Below are 23,979 nucleotides of genomic sequence, written 5' to 3' on the forward strand. Positions count from 1 at the left end.
TGAAGTCAGGTTAACTGGTCTGTAGTTTCCCGGATCACCCCTGGAACCCTTTTTAAATATTGGGGTTACATTAGCCACTCTCCAGTCTTCAGGTACAATGGATGATTTTAATGATAGGTTGCAAATTTTTACTAATAGGTTTGAAATTTCATTTTTGAGTTCCTTCAGAGTAGGCCACTGCCTCTTACCCCATGACTCTGTAACTTGTGTATCTATTTGTCTTTTATTTACTCTTCTCTTTTCCTTACTGTTTTACTCTTCTTTCCCCTGACCTTTTGCTTAATTTCTCTTTACCTACACATACACCTTTTTCTACCAATATGTGGTATCAATTAATGTATAAACATTCTATTACATCGTACCCCAACACTCCTTGTATTGCTTGTTCCCAACATTTTCATACCACTCAAATGGCAGGTTTTGTTCTGACAATACCACTATCTCTTTCAAATGTTTCTTGCTATTATCATGCTCTTGCCTGTCCAATTGCTGGAACTCAAACACAAGTCTCTTCTCTTATTTCTTCTTTTGCTGCTTGTTTTTATGGTAATCAGACCTTTGGACCTCCTTATTCTATTCCCCCTGCTTCTAACACTAATCAATATACTAAATTTGGCTCCCCGTCGCTGGAGTGTCTTTTTTTATTTTTTTGCAGGGATTTCTTGTTGGCACCATAACAGTGCAAATATCTATATCTATATTCAGCCTCTGTGCGACTTGGCTAGTTAGCTGGATAAAATATCGGTTAACTTAGCCCATATATTCAGTGGTGTGGCCGTGCCGCTGAATATATCCAGCTATCTTAAAGTTAGCAGGATACGTTTATCTACCTAACTTTAGGACAGATCTACAATGTGACCAGACTTAGCTGGACAACTTATCTGGCTAATTCTAAATATCGGAGTTAGCTGGATAACTTATCCGGCTAACTCAACTTCTCCCAGTTATGCCCCTGGAATACCCCTAATTTAGCCAGCTAAATTCTAGCTATTTAACTTATTAGAATTTAGCTGGATAGGTGCCCACATCTTCACTTAACTGGATAACTTCTGAGTTATCCAGCTAAATGCTTTTTAATATGGATCTCTGTACATATATGCTGCAAGTGATGTTTTTACCTCAGAAGACTAAACTTTGTCCTTTTTCATGTAAAATATGTTATTATAAATGGATATTTTTAATTGGGTATGGGGAGGGTTGGGCACAAGGCTATAAGGCTGGACACAAGGCTGTAAGGTTCACCTAGGGTGCCAAATACCCTTGCACTGGCCCGGAGAGTGAGTCATACAAAAAGCCATACCATTCACCCATCTCCCACTTCCCAAGGAGGCAAATACTGGGGAAGTGTGGGATGCAGGTGGTAGGGTTCCTGGGAGTGTGACAGGGTTGTCAGCTTCCTAGAAATATCATTAGCACTCTCTATGCCACTCCTCTGGGAATCCTGACCCTGCATCCCCCTTCCCCAGCATTTCAAATAGCCAAAAAGGCTAGATGCCGAGGAGATCTCTCCCTTTTGCTTTCTGATGTGACCTGAGAGGCCTCGATCTCTTTCCTCACCTCAGGCAGCAGATTGCCTTTGGGCACCCTTGGCCATAATATGAGACTTCAAGCATGAAGACTCAGGAGCAACACCAATAAATATTTTTTCATGGAAAGGGTGCTAGATGCATGTAACACTCTTCCAGAGTAGGGTTGTGGAGGCTAAAACAGGATCACATCTCAAGGCATGGAATAAGCACAGAGAATCCTTATTTTCAGAAAAGGTTAGTAACAACCAGCCCCAGGATCTGCTTCCCTTGCCACACAAACCACAATTATAACAAAGAAAAGAACGTCTCATTAGGCCTCTTCCTCATCACCTCTATCTACCTGGACCCCCCCCCCCCTCCATCCCAATCCTTCCCGCAATTGTAAGCATCTTCATGGGGCAAAAGCAATCCACAGACACTCCTGTCCTGTGGTGCTCTGGCACCATTTTAAACAGAGCATGAACAGGACAGGGCGCTGGGTGGAGTCAAAACACCCAGGGCTGGTGGCTACTACATTTTTATTTAAACACACAACAAACATTTTCTTTTTCATGAAACAATGAAAACTCCCACCAAAGCATCAACACCACCAACAAAAGATGTTGCAATATTTGCTGCTCCGTTTGTAAGCCACTTCATAGGACCATTTGCTAGTTCCACCCCTTTTGTGGCTGGGCTGATTATTTCGGATGCAACAGGAACACATACATTAAGTTATCAAAAACAGATAAACTCTCAGGGATTTCTATTTGTAACTACTTTAATGCCTAAGAACTGTGTACATTGTACCTAAATACTGGAATAAGGATAAATGCTCATCACCAAAATGCTTTGGGTTTTTTTTAAAACAGAAAGAGAAAATGAAGCAGTTCTCTTAAACATTCCATTGAATTCAGACAACTGATGGCCATGTGTAGACCTCTTTGCCAAACTTCTCCAGATGCTCTGAATGCAGACGTTTGAAGCGTTATTTGAAGCTTTTTGCTCTCTTCTTGCCACTTCCCCATCCGCCACTGAGCTGCACAGGATGATCACGAAATGAAATGCGCTCCTTTTGCCAAGCTCTGGAATTTGTTTTCATTGCGGCTGGCATGTCCTTATCTAAACAAGCAAAAATGCAATAAGTGAGATTATTAAAATCGTCACAGCAAGTCTTAAAAATAAACCAACCTAAACAAAGAAATCAAGTAAAACATACAATCAAGCGTAAGCAAGCTCTGACTTTCAGGCTTAATATTTTTCAATGCACATTTTGATGACAAACAGAGTACCACTTTTTTTATGATACAACAAAAATGAAATCACATGTAAATTAATCATAGGAAGAATAATTTTAGAAGCCATTTCCTTCAGGTAAAAATAATGCTTTATCTGCAGAAGTGGCCTTTTGGAAAATTGCCTGGGCTGTTTTGAAGTAAACGTATGCCTACACATTAACCAGCAGTGAGCAGAAGCATTCCCCGGGAGGGATTGGGATGGTGGTGGTGGAAGGGTGTTACACTTACATGCCCACCTTTGAATTTTCAAAAATACGCACGCATTTCTCCCCCCACAAAAAATAAATAAATAAATAAAAAACCTACCTGTACAAATTAACAGGTCTAAATTTTGGTGGGATAATTTTCAAAGTGAACTCTCATGTGTAAATTGGGGTAAATTACGATGGTAATTGACTTTGCAGCAATGTGGGCAGTTAGAAAATTACTCCCACAATAATTCAATGCAACTTCCAACCTCTAAGTGATCAATATAGAAGACCGTTTTAAATGGAATAGCACTAAATCGCTTATTCAGGAAGAAACCGTTCCAATTTGACAGCTAGAAAAGCCGTACATTTGACCATGTGATTGCACAAGAAAGCCAAAGAAACAAACACCACAAAAAGTAAGAAAAATAAACAAAATATGAATTTAGGCCCTGACAGGTATATTTCTTTTATAGTGTGAATGGCCAGGAATTTATAAATCACACAGAAACATGATGGTAGTAAAATACCATACAGACTGTCTTATAAAGCAATTACCCTGCATTACTTTTTTAATTCAAATAAAAAGGACAGCAAAAATGATTTGCCTAGTTTCCTTTTATTTTTTTTTAGGAATAATGATATTGGCATTTAAGTAAGCCTTTACAACGGTCTTCATTTCGGTTTTCAAAAACATTCTATTCTATTTCATATTTCTAGAAATGTTGACAGGCAGTTTAACTAACTAACTAAATATTTGTATTCCACCTTTCTGAAAGACGATGAGCCAGAGCAGTTTGCAATAAATAACAAAATAAACCAGTGCAATGTGCTACTGAAATAGTCCGAGTCCACACTATTACAATTCTACCATGTCAGCAGGACTGCTCACTTCTTGAATTCCTGATGAAACCAAGGGCACTACTCTAAAAGGATATGACCCATACTGACAGTGAAAAGAGCATGTGCTCTAACAAATGGTTAGAAATAAAAATTGTTGACCTACACAGAAATAAAGAAAAAAAGGATTCTGTAAGTTGTTTGCACACTAAAAGGCAGATGTACTAACCCATATGTACCCCACATAGATTTTCTCATGGTACTGGGGCATTTAAATATTATTGAAATGGCTTTAAGGGATTGTTTTTGTGATAAAGTCTACATAAAATCATGGATTTTATCACCAAAAAACCTTAACTGGAAGTGTAGTTAAGTTTTGGAAAAGAAACTATGATTTGCAAACTTTTTTATGCAAAATGTTGCTACTTTAAAACTCCTAATAGGCTGATATACAAGAGTTCCATATTCAAGCTGATTTGTCCAGCTAGGTTAGGGACTTAGCCGGATACACCTGGGGGTACAAATGTGTCCTCCCATTGCTTGGATATGTTTTAGTTGGGTAAGTCAACTTATCCAGGGGTTGGGTTCAAAGTTGGTACCAGATTCACTAAGAGGTAAAATTTAAGACCTAGGTGTGTGCATACATGTGCGTGTGTTTGCTGTTGTGGATGCATGGACATGCTGATTTTATAACATACGTGTGCATATGTGTGCATGTTATAAAATCAGTTATCCGCATATACATGCGTGCACAATTTTATATTGATGCATGCATGTGTGTGTGTGAATGCTGCCTCGAGCGTGTAAGTGGGCGGAATTTTAGTAAGTACTCATGGAGACACAATAGACCTTTTCCCAGTTCGCTCCCAGTTCGCCCCAGTAAAGGAAAGGACTTCCTAAACCCCTTAGCTAACTTGCATCCCTTTCACCCTATTACCCTGACCCTTAAAACCCTGCTAACTAGTGAATTGTTTCTTTGTTATATGACTTACATGCTGTCCACAGCAGAAGTAAAGATACGCAGTAGGGGACTCCGGCGTGGACTGGATTCATGCTACAGACCTGGCCCCCCGCCCACACCCTATCCCTTTCTTGGAAAACTTTGTATGCGTGTACCGGGAGATATGTGCAGACCCACACGGTTTTTAAAATCAGCATGGAATGCATATCTCCCGGCTTTGGCGCGCATAGGGCTTTTAAAATCCACCAGTAAGGGTTTTTCCCATAGACATAAAATGGGAGAAAAGCCTTAATGAATCTGGCCCTTAGTTGGGTAGCACTAAATATCAATGCTATTTGGGCTAAGTTTAGTTGGCTAAGTTTGGTCATGTGAAAAAAAGTCCTGAATTTATATGGTTATGTGCTTCCAGATAACTTTAATCTTAACTGGCAATATAGAAACACATAGAAACATAGAAATGACGGCAGAAGAAGACCAAATGGCCCATCCAGTCTGCCCATTCAACATACTGCCAGTTAAATGGCTCAAAAACATAACAAAACAAAAAAAATCCTTGGGGGTTCTTGCAAGCCCAACCCTCCACCCTGCTAAATCTCCCAATCCCCATTTCCACCCTCCAAGGCACCCAAAAGATTAAAAGAAAATTGTGGGCCTATCAGCCTGAGGTGCTTCTCCCCTCCAATTCAGGAAATATATCTAGCCTCTGGCCCCCCCCCTCCTTCTAATCCCCATCCTCCCACCCACCTCCCTAAACCAAACCCTCCTGATCCACTCAGTACACCCAGAAACCTCAGGAAGCAGTGAGGGTTCAGTGTCACTGTCTGACAGCAAAGCTGGATGCCACCAGGAGTGGTACGACTGTGCCACACTCTCTGTGGCCTCTGGGGTTTGGGGTGTTCTGGGTGGATTGGGAGGCTTCAAGGGGGGATGGGAGTGAGAGAGTAGGGATTAGGAGGTGGACTGGAGGTTGGATATATTTCATATTTTTTTTTTGGGGGGGGGGGGAGGCTTTTTCAGTTGATAGGCCTGCAACTATTCCAAAAATCTTTCAGGGGTTTGGGGGAGGGGGTTCAGGATCCATACGCGATGTCGGTTTTAGTTTTTTTTTTTTTTTTTAGCAGGGTGGGGATGGCCCTGAAGGATTTTATTTTTTTAGTTATTTAACCAGCTATATTCTGAATATAACTGGTTAAGTAAAAAGTTATCCAGGTAATGTGACTTGGATAACTTTAGGTGAATATTTTCAACAGGAGGCTTGTCCTGCTGAATATTTGTGACAAGCTATCTGGCTAACTTTAGACAGAAAACTTGTCCTTTTGCTGCTTCAGTTCATTAATGATTTTGCATAATTTTTGTGAACTTCGTAAACAGAAAATTATGTATGGAGATCAACAAATAGCAGAAGAAAAATGTTCTAATGCAATTATGTACTATTTTCCATGTTTCCATATACAATTGCATTACCAAGATGTTCATACTTTAGTACATCAGCCTGTACATAAGATATTTTACATACAAATATAAACTGTCCAGGGCACTTCAAATACAGATTTCAATGTGCAAGTTTAACTGAATTTTCTGTGGCAGAAGAACTGGCTAATTCATGTTGGGTTTATCCAGATATCTGTAAACTATTTTGCAACCAGACCTCTAACATTTATGTAACCCTGACTGATTTATCCAAGGATTTCTTTTTTTTTTTTTTTTTTTTTTTAATTATTTTTTAGTTTATGCTTATTTTCAAATACATTTCAAGAAAACACTTGAATTGCAATCCAAGAGACATAGCAAAAAGAAGAGAAAGGTTAATAATAAAAAGAAAAAAAGAAAAGAAAATTATTGTCTCACATAATGCAAGTCCTCAATAAGGGGGATTCCAATATCACAAGCTCGGGAAGTACCAAATAATACCATTAAGGAAAAGATTAGCAGAAACAGAGAGGCCTAAAAAAATATAAACTAACATCATTACTAGACAATTACGTCCTACCTAAGCATTAGGAGAAGAACAAGAGACAGAGGAAAATGTGTTACATAAGAAAGCAGAGAGTTATTATCCCATTAGCCAAGTTATCCACAACAAGAAACAGAGCCATATCCGTCGCCGGTCCGAAACTATGGAACTCACTACCAGAACACCTGAGCTCACAAAGCAACATTAAATCCTTCAAAAAAGAACTCAAAACATGGATTTTCAGTCAGACTCTCAAGGATGGTAATGGTTAATTTCAAATAAAACACCCACTATATAAACGGTTCCGGCCCACAATGCCAATCCCAAGACGTTGACACAGAACGAGTTAAACTAATGTATTAGGGAATGTTTATTGATGCTCCCCCAGAACTGTTCACCCCTTGCTCATGTTTTGATTATAGATATAGCCTGTTATAAATGTTGCTGTCGACTGTAATAATTAGTTTTTCTCAGGTTCAAACACTGTTAATTGTAATAGGTTGTTATGCACGTTTCAATCTCTGTTATATGTAATAGGTTGTTGTACATGTAAACCGGGGTGAAGGCAGCTAGCTATACCTTGGTATAAAAAAAAACTCTTAAAAAAATAAATAAACATTTTGATAATACATTTTCAAGGGAACTTTATAATAAAAAAAAGCTCCCAACTCCAAAACCTTAGGCCTTAATAATAGAAACTGCTTCCTCTTTTTCTGCAAAAAATCTGGATAAGCACAAACTTTTAAGTTCAAAAAGGACACCAGGTGGTGGCGGAAAAAACATTTTAAGAATCCAATCTCTGTCAGACTCCAGAAGAAAAGATACAATCAGAGTGGCCGGTGTAACTAAATCCTTCTGGGAGGTTTCCAGGATCGTGGGATCCAACTGGGACTCCTCAATTGGAGAAAGAACCTGCATGTCCTATCCAAGGATTTCTTAATCCATGAGAACATGTATTTTACTAACTGATAAATGTCAACAAAAGCTAATTGTATATGTGGTTCTGTTACACTGCTTTGTTGGAGAGTCTGTGCAGTTAAATAATTACTGCATCTTTGGTTTGGGCTGTAAAATCTATGTTATAATTTGTTGCTACTTTATGGAGTTTTAGGTCCTAATTTTGTATAATACTGTTTGGCTTTCACTTTTCTTGGTGCCCTTTCTCCACACTGATTCTTCAGAAAAATGGGTTGCTTGCAACCACTTCATGGGTAGTCATAACTCTGCCAATTACATATAACTTATAACCAATAAGGCTTCTAGTAAGTGGCATTAGAACTATTTGCAAAAATTAGAGCATGCATCAAGCATTTTATGTTTTGTTAAAAAGTTGCTGCGTTGGTAAAAATAAGTCATCTGATCAGGACCTTCATGAACAAGAACACAAAGTTGCTTACCTGTAACATGCCAACTAGTACAAATGTTTAGGCTGGCAACAGGCCATTTTTATATTTTGTGGAGGTGTTTTTAGGGCATAGAGTTAGATTCTAAAACTCATAGAGACCTTTCAGAACAGAATGATTAAATCTACATTCGTCTGTTTTAGACAGTAATAGGATGTGAATGTATGACGGGAACTCCATATTGCAGTTTTGTAAATCTCTTCCACAGAGGATGAGCTCAGGTGTGCTACTGCAACCAGCAATGCTCTGTGAGCCTTGACATACCCTTCCAGAGTCAAGCTTGCCTGGGCATAAAAGAAATACATGAAATCTGCTATCCAATTAGACAGTGTGGGCCTGATATTCAGCTGGCAGATAGCTGGATAAATAGGAATCAGTTATCTAGTGGCTGCTGAACTTAAGGAGATATTCAGCAGCCACTAGATAGCTGGATAAGTCACTTATCTATCTCTTAGTTCCTGACAAGGTCCTAGTCTTGGCCTATCATTTGTTTTGCTTTTGCTTCTTGCTTCTTGTCTTGTTCCCTGTATTCCCAGACTCTGGTTCTTGTGGCCCAAATCTGAAGCCTTATGTTGACCCTACTCTTAGGCTATATAATCTGTCTCGTCTTATCCTGTTTCTATTTTTTGTGACTTAGTCTGTCTTGTTTTGTGGGTTTCCTTCTGTTCCTATTCATGTTAGGGTTTACCTTAGGTTTTGGTAGTATGTGCCAATTGCACTTACTACCAAAACCTAAGGTAATAGGTTCAATAGCAGGTTTAAATTTAGATGTATACAACTTATTTGGCTTAGTAGCGACTTCTATGCAGATATTCAGCGGCATAGCTGTGCCACTGAATATCCATTAACTTAGCCGGTTAAGTTACTTAGCCCATTTAGGATTTAAATATCTACCTCTGTGTGTTTCTTGGAGGAGAAGTCCATTAACGGCTATTAATCAAGTTTACTTAGGGAATAGCCACTGCAATTAATTGCATCAGTAGCATGGGGTCTTCTTAGTGTTTGGGTAATTGCCAGGTTCTTGTGGCCTGGTTTGGCCTCTGTTGGAAACAGGATGCTGGGCTTGATAGACCCTTGGTCTGACCCAGCATGGCAATTTCTTATGTTCTTATGTTTTTAGGTAAGGAAATCCCAGATCTATTTCGGCTAAAAGAAACAAAAGCTGGGTGGCCTTTTTAAGGGTTTCAGTTCACTCTGGGAAGAAGGCTAAGGCTCTCTGCTTTCCAAACTGTGCAAGGCTTGTTCACCTTTGTAGACATGTAGCCTAGGGAAGAATGTTGGAAGGACAATTGATTGGTTAAGGTGGACATACAACACTACCAGAGGTCGGAACTTGGGATGTGTGTGCTAAACCATCCTATTATGGAAAAACTTGGTATAATAAAGTGGATAACTCACTAAGGCCTCAAGCTAATTGACTCTGCATATTGAAATGGCCACCAACCGAAATATGACTTTCCATATCAAGTATCTGAACTAAGAGGAGTTCAGTTGTTCAAAGAGAGCTTTCACCAGCTAGGTCAGTATCATGCAGGGGTCCCGAGACAACATGGGAGGTTTGATAGGAGACTTCAATAGAAGCAAGCCCCACACGAAAACTAAAGGCTGTACAGAGATAGTGCAATTGGCACTTACTACCAAAACCTAAGGTAAACCCTAACATGAATGGGAACAGAAGGAAACCCACAAAACAGGATAGGCTAAGTCACAAAAAATAGAAACAGGATAAGACGAGACAGATTATATAGCCTGAGAGTAGGGTCAACATAAGGCTTCAGGTTTGGGCCACAAGAACCAGAGTCTGGGAGTACAGGGAACAAGACAAGAAGCAAGAATACAAAAGCAAGACAAATGTGAGGCCAAGACTAGGACCTTGTCAGGAACTGGATCCAAGACTAAGACTGGGATATATAACATAAGATATGCCATACTGGGTCAGACCAAAGGTCAATCAAGCCCAGTATCCTGTCTCCAACACTGGCCAATCTAAGTCACAAGTACCTGGCAAGTACCCAAACATTAAATAGATCCCATATTACTAATGCCAGCAACAAGCAGTGCGTATTCACTATTGAATAACAGCAGTTTATTGACTTCTCCTCCAGGAACTTATCCAAACCTTTTTTTAAATCCAACTACACTAATTGCCTTAACCACATCCTCTGGCAACAAAATCCAGAGTTTAATTTTGCATTGAGTGAAAAATAATTTTCTTCAATTTGTTTTAAATGTGCTACTTGCTAACTTCATGGATTCCCCCCTAGTCCTGAGGCCATTGCATGGTGTGAGGCAGGCTTATATCTTAGGCAGCAATGGCATAACATAGTTGCCAGCAGGACCTGCAAGCCATAAAACCCAGAGGACTAGGTAGCTAGTACTCAAGGCCCACTGAGTATCCCTGCTGGGAGGAAGCAAGAACCACCCACAGATCCTTACAAGTTGTACCCCCACTCATTAAATATTTAGTTGACAACCCCTATGTCCAAGCACCACTTCTTTGATTCTCGGTGTTGACTCAGTTTGTCTGCTTGGCAGATGTGTGGTTCTGAGGGTGATCCCCTGAGAGATGGCCTAGTTCCACATTTTCATAACTTCCCAGCACAGGAGGTGTTAACCTGATCCTCCCTGCTTTTTAGGTGGAATGTGGCTACCTGATGTCTGGACTAAGACAATTTTGTTGGCTTACTGATCTCTGAAAGCCTTTGGAGCATTCAGGATCACCTTTAATTCCAGGAAATTTATCTGATGAAACTTTTCCTGAACAAACCAAAGGCTTTGGCATTGGAGACCCTCTACATGAACTCCTCTGCCCAGGTTGGGCGTATCCATGAGTAGGACAATTTGTGTGAGAGGAATTTGGAAGGATATTTCTTTTGCCATATTTGACTGGATCAGCCACCAGGACAGAGTTCTTGACCTCCTAGGTGATTTGGATGCTGTCTCTTAGATCTTGGGTGGCTTGCAGCCACTGGTATTATAGGATCCATAGGGTTTGCCTCATGTGGAGACATGACAAGAGTGTTATATGTACTATTAATGCCATTAGGTACAACATCCTCAACATGTCTGATGCTGATGTCTGCTGACTTTTTTTTTTAAATTTCTTCCAATTCAGACATCAGGGTGACTATACTTTTCTGCGTAAGAAAGGCTTTTCCCCTGAGTCATACCTAGCAGCGTTCCTATTAATTCCATTTGAGTTGATGGGCTCAGTTTGGATTTGAGATCATTTATAAGAAACCCTAGCAGATCCAGCAACTGGATGGTTTTACCCATTGATTCTTTTGTATCTTCCTGAGAAGTGTTTTTAACCAGTCTATCATCCAGATAGGGAAATACATGCCCTCTCAGTTTGCGAAATTGTGCCACCACCACATTTTAAGGCTAATTTTCAAACATTATGTTTGTAAAAAAAAATAGCAGTTACATGTGTAAATAGTAAATACATGAATATTTAGTAGTTTAGAAGATTCAACATACATGCATAAATCATGGTCCTCAAGTACATTTGCACATATAAAAAAGGGGCGGGTCAGGAGGGTTCCAGGGAGGGGCCAAATTTATGCAATTAAGTTGCTATTCTATAAGCAATTTACGCATGGAAATTTGGCACCTTACTTGCATATACAGTACTTATTTCTGCTCAATATCTGGAGTAAGTGATCAGTTAACATTTTAAAAGTGAAACAATGACTGGGTGAGGCATCTGGCTGAAATGGGGGATTTCAGGCTGAAGAGCCAGGAGAGTCTTCATGAACTGCAGATGGACTGGGCGAACCCTGTTCTTCATTTCTTTCCTCTAGCCTTTAGGGATTTACAGTGTTTATCCCATGCCCCTTTGAATTCTTTGACTGTTTTCATTTTCACCACCTCCTCCAGAAGGGCATTCCAGGCATCCACCATTCTTTCTGTGAAGAAATATTTCCTGACATTGGTTCTGACTCATCCCCTCTGGAGTTTCATTTCGTGACCCCTAGTTCTACTGTTTCCTTTCCGATGGAAAAGGTTTGAAGTCTGCATCATTAAAACCTTTCAGGTATCTGAAGGTCTGTTTCATATCTCCCCTGAACCTCCTCTCTTTCCAGGGTACACATATTCCGATTCTTCAGTCTCCTCATAATTCTTCTGATACTCACCCCGCACCATTTTGGTCGCACTTCTCTGGACTGCCTCCATCCTGTTTCTATCCTTTTCAAAATATGGGCTCCATAATGGAACACGGAGACAGTGCTCCAGGTGAGGCCTTACCGAGAACCTATACAAGGGCATCATCATCTCCTTTTTCTTACTGGTTATTCCTCTCTCTAAGCAGCCCAGCATTCATCTGGCTTTAGCTATCACCTTGTCACATTGCATTGCCGCTTTGAGATCACCAGACACTATCACCCCAAGATCCCTCTCTTGGTCCGTGCACATCACTCTTTCACCCCCCAGATCTTTTGGATTACCACACCTCAGATGCATGACTCTTTACTTCTTGGTATTGAATGCCAGCTGCCAAATCTTTGGCCAAGATTTCTTAAATCATTTTTCATTCTCTCTACTCTTTTAGGTATGTCCACTCTGTTGCAGATATTAATATCATCCAGAATAAACAAACTTGATCTTCTATCCCTTCCGCAATGTCATTCACAAAGATATTGAACAGAATCGGTCCCAATACCGCTAAAGATCGTGCCTTTTCCATAGGGGGACCTACACTATGGAACTCAATGCCAGCTGAACTACACCAAGAACACTGCACAAAAACTTTTAAAAAAACCCTAAAAACGTGGTTATTTAAAAGGGCCTACTCATAACAATAACCCTCTACCATCCTTTCTCCCAAAAATCATTCTCCCTTCCCCTTTCCAATGAAATCCACAGTCCCTTATCTATTTTACCTTTAGTTAACCCCTTGAACTAGAGCCGCAACTCAGAATTTTATAAATAGTTTTTTCCATCTCATTTTATTCTATGTTTTATGTTAACCTATCTAACCGCCCTCTGGACCCATTATCCTTCCACTTTTTTCCCATCTTGTTCCTTTGCTACCCTGTTTCATGTAACTTATTTTTTCATTTTCTAAATCTTGTTGTATCAACCCTGTTATATGTAAACCGATGTGATATGCAAATGAATGTCGGTATAAAAAAGTTTATAAATAAATAAAATAAATCCCTGTGGCACTCCACAAAACAAGGTTCTCTCTTCAGATTAGGTTCTATTTACCATTACATGTTGTTTCCTATCAGTCAATCAGTTTGTAATCCATGCCACCATCTTGGTACTCACTCCTAAGCAATTTCTGGATCAGAAATAGCTGCAGAGTATGTCTGAAGCATTTAACAGTGGTTTTAATTGAGTCACTACTTCCTTGACTTTCTCTTCAAAGATATTTCCTCCCTTCTAGCTCATCTGATCTCAGGTTGGAAACCGACAGCCATCTTGGTACTCACTCCTAAGCAATTTCTGGATCAGAAATAGCTGCAGAGTATGTCTGAAGCATTAAACAGTGGTTTTTAATTGAGCCACTACTTCCTTGACTTTCTCTTCAAAGATATTTCCTCCCTTTTAGGGCATGTCAGAAAGCCTGTCTAGCTCATCTGATCTCAGGTTGGAAACCGACAGCCATGAGAGTCTACTTGCACCAATTCCTATGGCAGAGGATCTCAATGCCATGTTGAAAACATCATAAGTCAACCAGACCAAGTTTTTTCCATGCTCCATACCCTTGTTAACTAGTGACATGAGACTTTTCTTGAGAGAGAAACTTGGATAAATCCTTGACCTTTTACAGAGCATTATTCAAATATTGGCCTATGAAGAGCTGGAAGGAGACTATGTGTGAAGTGAACATAGCATTCTGATAAACCTTTGTCCCAAAAGTGTCAAGTGTGTGGGAGTCCTTCCCAGGGAGCACCAAGGAAATGAGTCCTGGACTTCTTGAGAGTTGATTCAACAACAACAGACTGTTGAGGAAGCTGTTTGTCAAATCCTGGAGCCTTCTGGACATAATACAGTGAGTCCACTTTCTTTTTAACAGGACTACAGAGAAGAAGGTCTCCCACATTCTTATCTATACATCTTTGAGCAAATCACAGTTGGGCACTGCCTTCAGGGGATCAAGAAACTGAAGTATGCCAAACATTTTTGTACTGGGCTCTTTCTCCTTCTCTAACTAAAATGGAATATCACCAGACTTATTTTTTTTACATAAAGCTGGTAAAAGAAAGGTCCTCTAGTGGGCCTCTCTCTTCTTGTGGAGGACAGGGGTCCGAGAAGAAACCTGTTGATGCTTCTTGATTAGTCTTCAGATCCATATTCATTGCACTCTAAATGCTTAAACTCTGATTTCCACGTTTGGGCTGCAAAGGTAGCTTGAGTCTGTACTTGTAGTCAAAAATTCTGAGATGCCCTCAATTGTCTAAACAGCTGTAGACCCCAATGCCTCAGGGAAGATTCCTCTTCTAATGAAATAGAGGCAGACTTCATCAATGTTTGTACCCCTCTGGGTAACAGCATCAATGAAATTGCTGCTAGTGCTTTCACATAGGTTTGGACATCCATTTGCATGGATGTCAATGTACTCAATGCCAACGCACTGATATGAGACAAATGGAGGCCCACTGCCTCCTGAATCTTTCTGTTCATCTCATCCTCAAAGATTGCTGATGCATAAATGGCCTGGGAAGCAGGAGGTTAGGTCACACTTCCTGGATCACCTGAGATATATTGGTAACTGTTACCTGGGGTCTTGTGGAGGCTGTTGCAATCCCCCAGATTTTGTTGTGGGTGAGCAATCCTCTCTTTAGGGATGCTTGGGAGGACAAATGGCTGCTGCCAATAATTCCCTGCTCTCGATATCATGCATCAACTAGGACCGATATCGATGTCTCTTCACCTTCACTCAATGATCTGCATCAGTTTCCTAGTATGTTGATCTTGGATGAATGGAGCTAACCGATGGCCTTGCTCCATGGTCTCTATTGGTGCTCGATCTCAATGAAGTGGGATGTCAATGCATTACCAGTGCAGCTTCTGGTTCCTTCAATGTTGATATAGATGCTCTGATTTATTTGTTCCAAAGAGCTTTTTCATGAGCTCTAAGTGGGATTGATGGTCTCTGGGAGTCTTCTCCTTACACAAGGAGCATTCCGAGATGTTATGATTGACCCCTAGTCAAAGCACACCTTTGTCATGGGGATCCAAGACAGACATAATGTGTTTGCACTAGGGTTACTTGATAAAGCTGCTGTCTCTCTTCTTCTTGACAGACATCGGGTCAAAAATAGCCAAACTGAAATCAAACAACTCAATTTTAGCAAGAATCCAACCAATGCCACTTAAGGCACCAATGCAAAATGTGTCCATGCAAAATATGAAGAAAGCTTCATATTTTGAAATAATCTGTTTAAGAGTTTAAGAGGCTCAGAGAAAGATAAACTAAAGGCAGCCATGTGAAAATAATGCAAAAAAACAAAAAAAGAGAAATTCTTTAATGAGATCACTGACCACAGAAAAGTGACCGTTTGGCTCCATGGAAAAATTGAAACAGAGTGGGGCTTCACGTGATGACCATGAACGGGACAACCTGTACATGGCACATTAGAGCATGAAGAAAGCTCTAGAATGCTATGAGATCATCACACCAGTAAGGGCTCCATTGGATGATGTCACCCACCTGTGAAGAATACATATCCTGCTTGTCCTCAGAGAATCAAGTCTATAACAATGTAGCAAAGAAGAAATAATCAATAATGAATGAACTCTTATATCTTGTGAAGCGTGTGAAAATAAAAGCATAAGCATGTTTGTTTGAAACAGTTTGTTTCATATTCTGAGTCATGATATTTGATCTCTTGTGGTTTGTGAATACTTAAAATAAATGCAAATACTGTTAAAATAAAAAAACAGGAGAAGAAAAGAGATTTGCTTGACAGCACCATACTCACATTTATTTTCCAAATTACATTATTGGATATTCTATTAGTCAGCTGTTTTGAAATATTCTTTTTATCAGTATGATTTTACTATTTTGATTAATGTATTTGAATTCTTGATTTTATTGTTTTATGTTTCAAAAAGACTTGGAACCCATATGGATTTAAGCCTCTTGTAACACATGTTGGGTATGAGCTTGACCCTCAGAAAGTCATGAATAAAATGAATTACTCTTATAGTATAGTAAATTTCCCGTACCAAAACACTAACTGGCAGCACTCAGAAAGTAACAACCTTACTCATGAAAAGGCAACAATGCAAATATTATACCCAACCATAAAACACCAATACTTCTCCTATTAGGAAAACACAAGATACCAGGATGGGGGCGGAGTCGGCCCCGGAAGAGGAGGAGTCAGGGCGTCACCAGGGCCGACTCTGCGCCGACGCCGTGGACAGCGAAAAGGTAAGGCCCTTTTCGCGTCCTATTTCGCTCCCAATAGCTACACCTCCTATGGTGGAGCTATTGGGTGCGAAACCTGCAGCGATCGCACCGTGATGGTGTGATCGCTGCCGGCTAGCGCAGGCCCGCCCCCCCCGTTTCGGCCCCCCGCCCCTCATTTCCTAAAGTATCGCAGGCCTGCGATACTTTAGAAAATGAGGCCCTTCGAGGCCTAAATTTAGAAGTTTAGTTTTTTTTTAATATCTGCCTCTATGAGAACAGCCTAAGTGCTGAGTTTCATCTGACTAATATCTAGAAATGTTTAATAAGTCTGCAATCAAAATTGTATCGAGTTGCAACATAACAGGCCTATGCATTAAACTCTGAAATGGATACTGCATGTGATAAACAAAATTGCCGGGGTCCAGCAATTTGCCCACTGGCTTTAATCATCCCACAAAAGCACTCATGTATTGAATGAGACTATTTCTTCATCTAGCAACAAGCCATGAACTGGCCAGCGCTGTACCCAGGGCTCATATTCCAAATTACCTGGTAAAATCCAGGCAGCGATAACTAGGAAATTTTGATATGGTGATGACTAATTATGTAACGTATGAGAACAGAACTACCAAGTGGCAGCAATAGGTCCATAGGCTAGTGGAACTAAATACAACACTTTTGGAGTTGCAGGCATCTTAAGACTTGCAAGAAGTATATCAAAGCTGTAAAGCTCCAAGCAGATAGATTGGACTGTACGGAGGAAGACCTGTGATATGGTGATGCAGCTGCAATGGTAATGGTGCTGTTGTATCATAATCCTCTAAAGCAACCCTATCAGATCAGGAAGTTGCAAATGTTTGTGATAAGATTATATGCTGTGACAGAATAAAGCAGCCAAAACTGTGTTGGCTCAAGGACTTTGCTGGGAAAAATACTACTGTTATTCTATAGCACAAGGCTGAAGCAGCAGATGCCAAACACAATGCAGGAAGATATTAAGCCATATAACTCGTACAGGGATAGTTGCAAGTGAAAATATGAGCTGCACTACTTCCTCAACAATGAAAAAAAGAAATCCCCAACACTTCTTTGCCAGATTGGGGTTCTGAGAGAGGAAGAGACAAGGATTTTGGAACCAAGGCGACAGCATGTGCTGCCCCTGCATAGCATTCTGATAAGACATTACCTGGGAAGCCAGAGCCATCAAATGGCCAGAATATTGTTTTGACTTCAATAAATATCCCCAGGAGAAGTCAAGAAGCAAACTAGCATACTACAAAGCCCCATTGACTGTAAGGAAATTAAGATATAGAGCACAGCTATCAAAATGGGGGAAATTAAATATATTAATTTATTTATAGAACTATATGCAGCCTATTCACAGCTCTAGGAGGTTAACAATAAATACATACATAATAAAACAAAAGATAAAAACTACATAAAAACAGACATAATAAAGCAATGGATAAAACACAACCATAGAAGCAGGTTTAACACTGAGTGCAGAGACAGAGTGTCACTAGGGCAATTCACAAGTCAAAAGCCTGGCGGAAGAGATGAGCAACTTAGGCTTCTCCGTGGACAAGCAGGACAAGATTCAGCCATACAATTGGGAACTCTGAAACAGAGTTGCATGAATTTTTCAATATGCTTTATATTATCAGAGGAATATGCAACCCACATTTATTCCAAAACTGGAGGGAAAGTTGATATAATTAATTGAATAGACTTTTTAGAACTGCTTGATCAAAACTGCCATTTTGACAAAAGCATTTTCTAGGCAGTAATGAGTGGTGAGCGTATGTGTGTAAGACCAGGTGGCAGCTTTGCATATTTTCTATGGATACAGAATGAAGATGTATTAAGGAAATTGCTGTAGTCCTGACTTTGTGGGCTTTTACTTTATATTGAAGATATTGTTCTGATTGATTATAATAAGAAATGCAATCAGAAATCTAAGTTGAAAGCGTTGTCTTTGTAACTGAAAACCTGTTTAACTGGGTTGAAGGGCACGCTCAGTTTTAGACTTTCTTTAAAATTTTGTTCTTCCTAAATAGAATATTAAAACTTTTCTGACGTCTAAAATATGAAGAACTTGTTTGCCTTTGTTAGTGTGAGGTCTTGGAAAAAAATGTTGGCAAACACAATAGATTAGTTTAAATGAAACTTTGGTAGAAATTTAGGATGAGTTTTTTCAAAACTACTTTGTTTTGGAAAATTTGAGTACACGGAGAGTAAGAGTATGGCTTGCATGACTAATTGGGCAGAGGAAAGTGCTTTAAAATAAAAAACTTTCAAAGAAAGGAATTTTCTGCTGTTGCTAAAGATTCGAGTGGTGCTGTCATATGTTAAGTGCTTTCTTAACTACATTTAGATCCCATTGTGGAGGAGGAGGTTTAATTGGAGGTTTAACATGGGTTTAGGTGGGCCCGCGAGCATACAAAGGGCCCACGGCTTACCTGGGGCTGTGGGTCGAAGTTGGGCGGCGACACGCCGGCGGGGCGGTGCTGTCAAAATGGCCTCGGAGTGCTCCGGGAGCGGCCGGCGTCATCAGGGCGTGCTGGCGCTCTGGCGCATCCCAATGATGTTGGCAGCATTGCCGCGCGGGGGGGGGGGGGGGGTTCCTACAGGCTGGCGTCATCGGGGACAGCCACGGCCAGCCCTGATGACGTTGGCCCGTGTATTTGAGGCGCGAGCTGCGCCGCAGCCGGTCTCTTTCTCCTCTCCCCAGGGACCAGCAATCCACCCACCCACTCCAGGGAAGGGATTAAAGGTGTCAAGGATCAGGATGGGGACAGCAGGGTGCATACATGTTTGTAGGTAATGTCACAGCTTGGGGGCGGGTACCCAGGCCAATAGAGAACTATTAGACATAGGTCAGCCGCGGGGTTGACAAAAGCCGGGTTGTAAAATGGGTGGGGACCACGTCTGGAGTCAGGGCCCCCTTTGCTTGAAAACGCGGCGGGGGGCTGGAAGCGATGTCGCCTTGCTAGAATCATGGCGGGCGACAAAAGGAGGGCATAGTCCCAGGAGCAGTAAAACCGTAAGATTGGCCCGGGTGGGTGAACAGTTATAATGTTGAGTTCATATTAACTGATATGTAAATAAAAGCTGCGGCCAATTCATACCAAAATTAATGTGTAATGTGCAATTATTTCGGGATGGAAAGGGGGGGCAGGGTGCCGAGAGGTGCCCAAGAGGCATTACGGGTCCCAGAGTCAAAGGTCTTTAATGATTCTGGCCACTGTATTGGCTACCCATAGAACAAAGAATACAATATAAAGCATTATGTACCATACATAAATTAATTCACAAAAAAAAAGCAGAATGGCTCAAGACAGCACTATGTGAACATATACCATACAGAAATCTGAGATCGGCGAACAAAGCACTCCTGACTATTCCATCGGTTAAGACAGCAAGACGTACACAAGTCAGAGAGTGAGCATTGTCTTTAGCAGGACCCAACCTGTGGAATTCAATGCCCCTTGAGATAAGACTGCAGAAAAATGTTAAACTTTAAAAACATGGCTCTTTAAACAGGCTTTTTACAAAGAGAGCGGAGAAAGTAAATAAAGGCAAGCACCACAAACTCAGCACTTAGATTTACGATATGCTTGGTTATTATTTTTTTCTCACTGATAACTCTGTAAGTCAGATTATGATACAGGTTTCAAAAGGACAAGTCAAACTAACTATTCATATAATTTTGTATTTGAAAACACTTTGTTACCGAATCATTTTCTTTTTTGACACTTTTATTAAACGTTTAATTGATTATATACTTTATGTGCCTTCCTGTAAACCATTGGGATGGTAAATAACTTAACGACAGTATATAAAAGATTTTAAATAAATACATAAGTAGGTTGATAGGAAGTCCTCCTGAATTTTTGATATGCTACTCTAATGCTGACATGAATTCTGACAGTACTAATTTTCAACCCTGAATTTGATAGGTCTAATAGTTATTGAAATAAAAAGGGGACATGACATTTAAAGGGGCCCTGGTGAAGGCATGAGAACCAGATAGTGAAACTTCTCCATTTAAATTTGCAAGATTTTCTTGTAGAGCATTATCTGGAAGCTAGAATAACTTTGCTTGTATCAGAAGGTAAATGCAGGGAAGAAACTAGTTGGCATTCAATGCCCATGCCAAAGATTAAAGGTTTGGTTGTAGAAGATTCCCATTGCACTGTGTGATTAGGGATGGAAATGTGCACAGTTTTACTGGATGCTTATGCTAGGCATCGTAACTATGGAAACCAAATTTGACAAGGCCATTAAGGAGCTATTAAAATCATATGATCCCCTCCTCTCCTTATTTTTGAATTGTCTTGATTATGAGTGGAATTGGAAGAAATGCATATAGGAGACCCTGATTCCATAGAACTGAGAAAGTAGAATGTAGGAAACTTTTCAATGGTGTTTCAAAGAGATCTATTGTGAAGTGCCTCAGTGGTGAAAAAAGCACTTGTGCTACCTGATCATCTAGTGACTATTTTTGTGATTGTCAATGATGACTTATTTTGTCTATTTAATTTCTATTCCTTGGGAGATAGAAAGCTCATAGGAAAATATTTTGTGAAATTGCCCACTTTCAAATGTTGCAGGATTCCTGACAAAGACTGGAAAAACCTGTTCCTCCTTGCTTGTTGATACAGAATACGACTACTTGGTTGTTCATATGGAATAAGACTACTTTAGAACATAAGAACATAAGAAATTGCCATGCTGGGTCAGACCAAGGGTCCATCAAGCCCAGCATCCTGTTTCCAACACAGGCCAAATCAGGCCACAAGAACCTGGCAATTACCCAACACTAAGAAGATCCCAAGCAACTGATGGAATTAATAGCAGTGGCTATTCCCTAAGTAAACTTGATTAATAGCCGTTAATGGACTTCTCCTCCAAGAACTTATCCATACTTTTTTTGAACCCAGCTAACTAACTGCACTAACCACATCCTCTGGCAACAAATTCCAGAGCTTTATTGTGCATTGAGTGAAAAAAAATTTCTCAGATTAGTCTTAAATGTGCTACTTGCTAACATCAAATCTACTCATTCAAGACCTCTCATGATCTTAAAGACCTCTATCATATCCCCACTCAGCCGTCTCTTCTCCAAGCTGAACAGCCTTAACCTCTTCAGCCTTTCCTTAGGGGAGCTGTTTCATCCCCTTTATCATTTTGGTTGCCCTTCTCTACCTTCTCCATCGCAACTATATCTTTTTTGAGATGCGGCGACCAGAATTGTACATAGTATTCAAGGTGCGGTCTCACCATGGAGCGATATAGAGGCATTATGACATTTTCCGTTTTATTAACCATTCCCTTCCTAATAATTCCTAACATTCTGTTTGCTTTTTTGACTGCTGCAGCATACTGAGCCGACACTTTTAAAGTATTATCCACTATGATGCCTAGATCATTTTCCTGGGTGGTAGCTCCTAATATGGAACCTAACATCGTGTAACTACAGCAACGGTTATTTTTCCCTATATGCAACACCTTGCACTTGTCCACATTAAATTTCATCTGCCATTTGGATGCCCAATCTTCCAGTCTTGCAAGGTCCTCCTGTAATGTATCACAGTCCGCTTGTGATTTAACTACTCTGTATAATTTTGTATCATCTGCAAATTTGATAATCTCACTCATCGTATTCCTTTCCAGATCATTTATATATATATATATATATATATATATATATTGAAAAGCACCGGTCCAAGTACAGATCCCTGAGGCACTCCACTGTTTACCCTTTTCCACTGAGAAAATTGACCATTTAATCCTACTCTCTGTTTCCTGTCTTTTAACCATTTTGTAATCCACGAAAGGATATCGCCTCCTATCCCATGACCTTGTTCTTTAATCACAGATTGAATAATTTGTGAACACTAAAGATAGCTCTTAACTCTAGATGGTTTGAGCGTAGTAACCTTTCTTTTGGCGATTAGGCTGCTTGTGAACCCAGGTTGTTTAGATAAGTTCCCCAGCCTTAACTGGACTTCCGTATGATTGGACCTTTCAGTCTGTGGTTAAAGTCTCTTGAATTTGAGAATGGTGGAAATACCAACCTCACAGAAGGTTTGAAGGATCTTGCCATCATGATAGGGAAATACACGACAGCAGTAGATATCTTGACTTAGTGGGACAGGGTTTGCAGATGTTAGTTCTATTGAGACTTTAGATGTCAATGTGCTTGCCTCATGACCAAACATGCAAAAGGGGTAACAGGCACTGGGTGAAAGTTTGTTTCTGACTTGATGGCTCTGAGCAGAGTATCCCAGAAAAGTGTCAGCAGATTGTGCAGTACCTGGGCAGCAACCTGTGACATCAGCATAAAGAAGAATTAACTTCTCCTTGATTGGTTGCTGAAGCACAACCCAATACTCTTTGACTCTTACATCGTAGTGATGATGTATACTGACTTGTGGTTTATCAAGTTTAAACAATAAATAAATAAATAAGTAAATAAATAATAAGTGTTAGGATTATGTCCATTAATTCATGTGCTCTTTGTTGAGGGAGAAAAGCTTTCCTTTGCATTATGTCCAGGCATAATAATATTATTATTTAATATATTAAATATTATTAAATGAGATGATTCCATATTGGCTTTTGGAAGACTGATGATGAATTCTAGGGATTGAAGAGTGTTCATGATAAGAATCATACAGGAACAGGCTTGCAGAATAGTCTGGCCTCATATGAGCCAGTCATCTCGACATGGAAAGACAAATATATTGTTTAGCCTTAAATAAGCCACAACGTCTAAGAGGCTTTTGTGAACACCATGGGTGATGATGAGAGTCCAAAAGGGAGAATCAGAAACAGATAATAATAATCGTTCTAATATCTTCCTATGAGATCTATGTATCAGGATGTGCATTTAAGGGTAGATTTTCAAAACGCTGCATACATAAAAAACGAGGGTTATGCGCGTGGCTGGGACTTGTGCGCACTACACGCTTTTTCAAAGGGGCGGGCCAGGACATCGCCATTCATTGCTGTCCCGGCGCGTGCAACTTACTTCAGGGTCAGGCCCTGAAGTTGGAAAACAAGAAACCCCTCCCCCCCCAAAGGATAGGATTTACGGTTTGGGGAGGAGAGGAGAAGGGGAAGAGAGGTTAGGGTAGGGGTTTGGGAACTGGGGATGGCCGGGATGCATCGCCACACAAAATTTGATTGTCTATCCACCCTTGCGCATGCCATCTGTACATACGCGCGTGGATTACAAAATCCAGCACGCATGTGCACGCGGCCCAACGATTTTATAACATTCGCACGCCAGCGCACACATGTTATAAAGTTGGTGTGTCCATGTGTGCACGCCGGGAAGCGTGCGCACATGGATACACATGCGCTTCTTTAAAAATCTATCCCTTAAGCATCCTTGAGATCCAGGGGAACTTCAAAATTGTACTTACGCTGGGTATAATTTTCAAAAGGATTA

At 40.3% G+C, this 23,979-nt stretch overlaps 1 protein-coding gene across 4 annotated transcripts in view; it reads right to left on the minus strand.

Moving 5' to 3' along the window:
• Window positions 1–958: 958 nt before the first annotated feature.
• Window positions 959–23,979, minus strand: part of LRRIQ1 (leucine rich repeats and IQ motif containing 1) — a 455,984-nt gene continuing 432,963 nt past the window's right edge. For all 4 annotated transcript variants that reach the window (XM_029597082.1, XM_029597083.1, XM_029597081.1 and 1 more), the window contains one exon: window positions 959–2,630. In XM_029597082.1, the coding sequence (XP_029452942.1) occupies window positions 2,497–2,630 (134 nt within the window). In that variant the 3' untranslated portion in view covers window positions 959–2,496. The remainder of the gene's footprint in view (window positions 2,631–23,979) is intronic.

The sequence above is a fragment of the Rhinatrema bivittatum genome, chromosome 4 (assembly GCF_901001135.1).
Source record: "Rhinatrema bivittatum chromosome 4, aRhiBiv1.1, whole genome shotgun sequence".
Taxonomy (NCBI): domain Eukaryota; kingdom Metazoa; phylum Chordata; class Amphibia; order Gymnophiona; family Rhinatrematidae; genus Rhinatrema; species Rhinatrema bivittatum.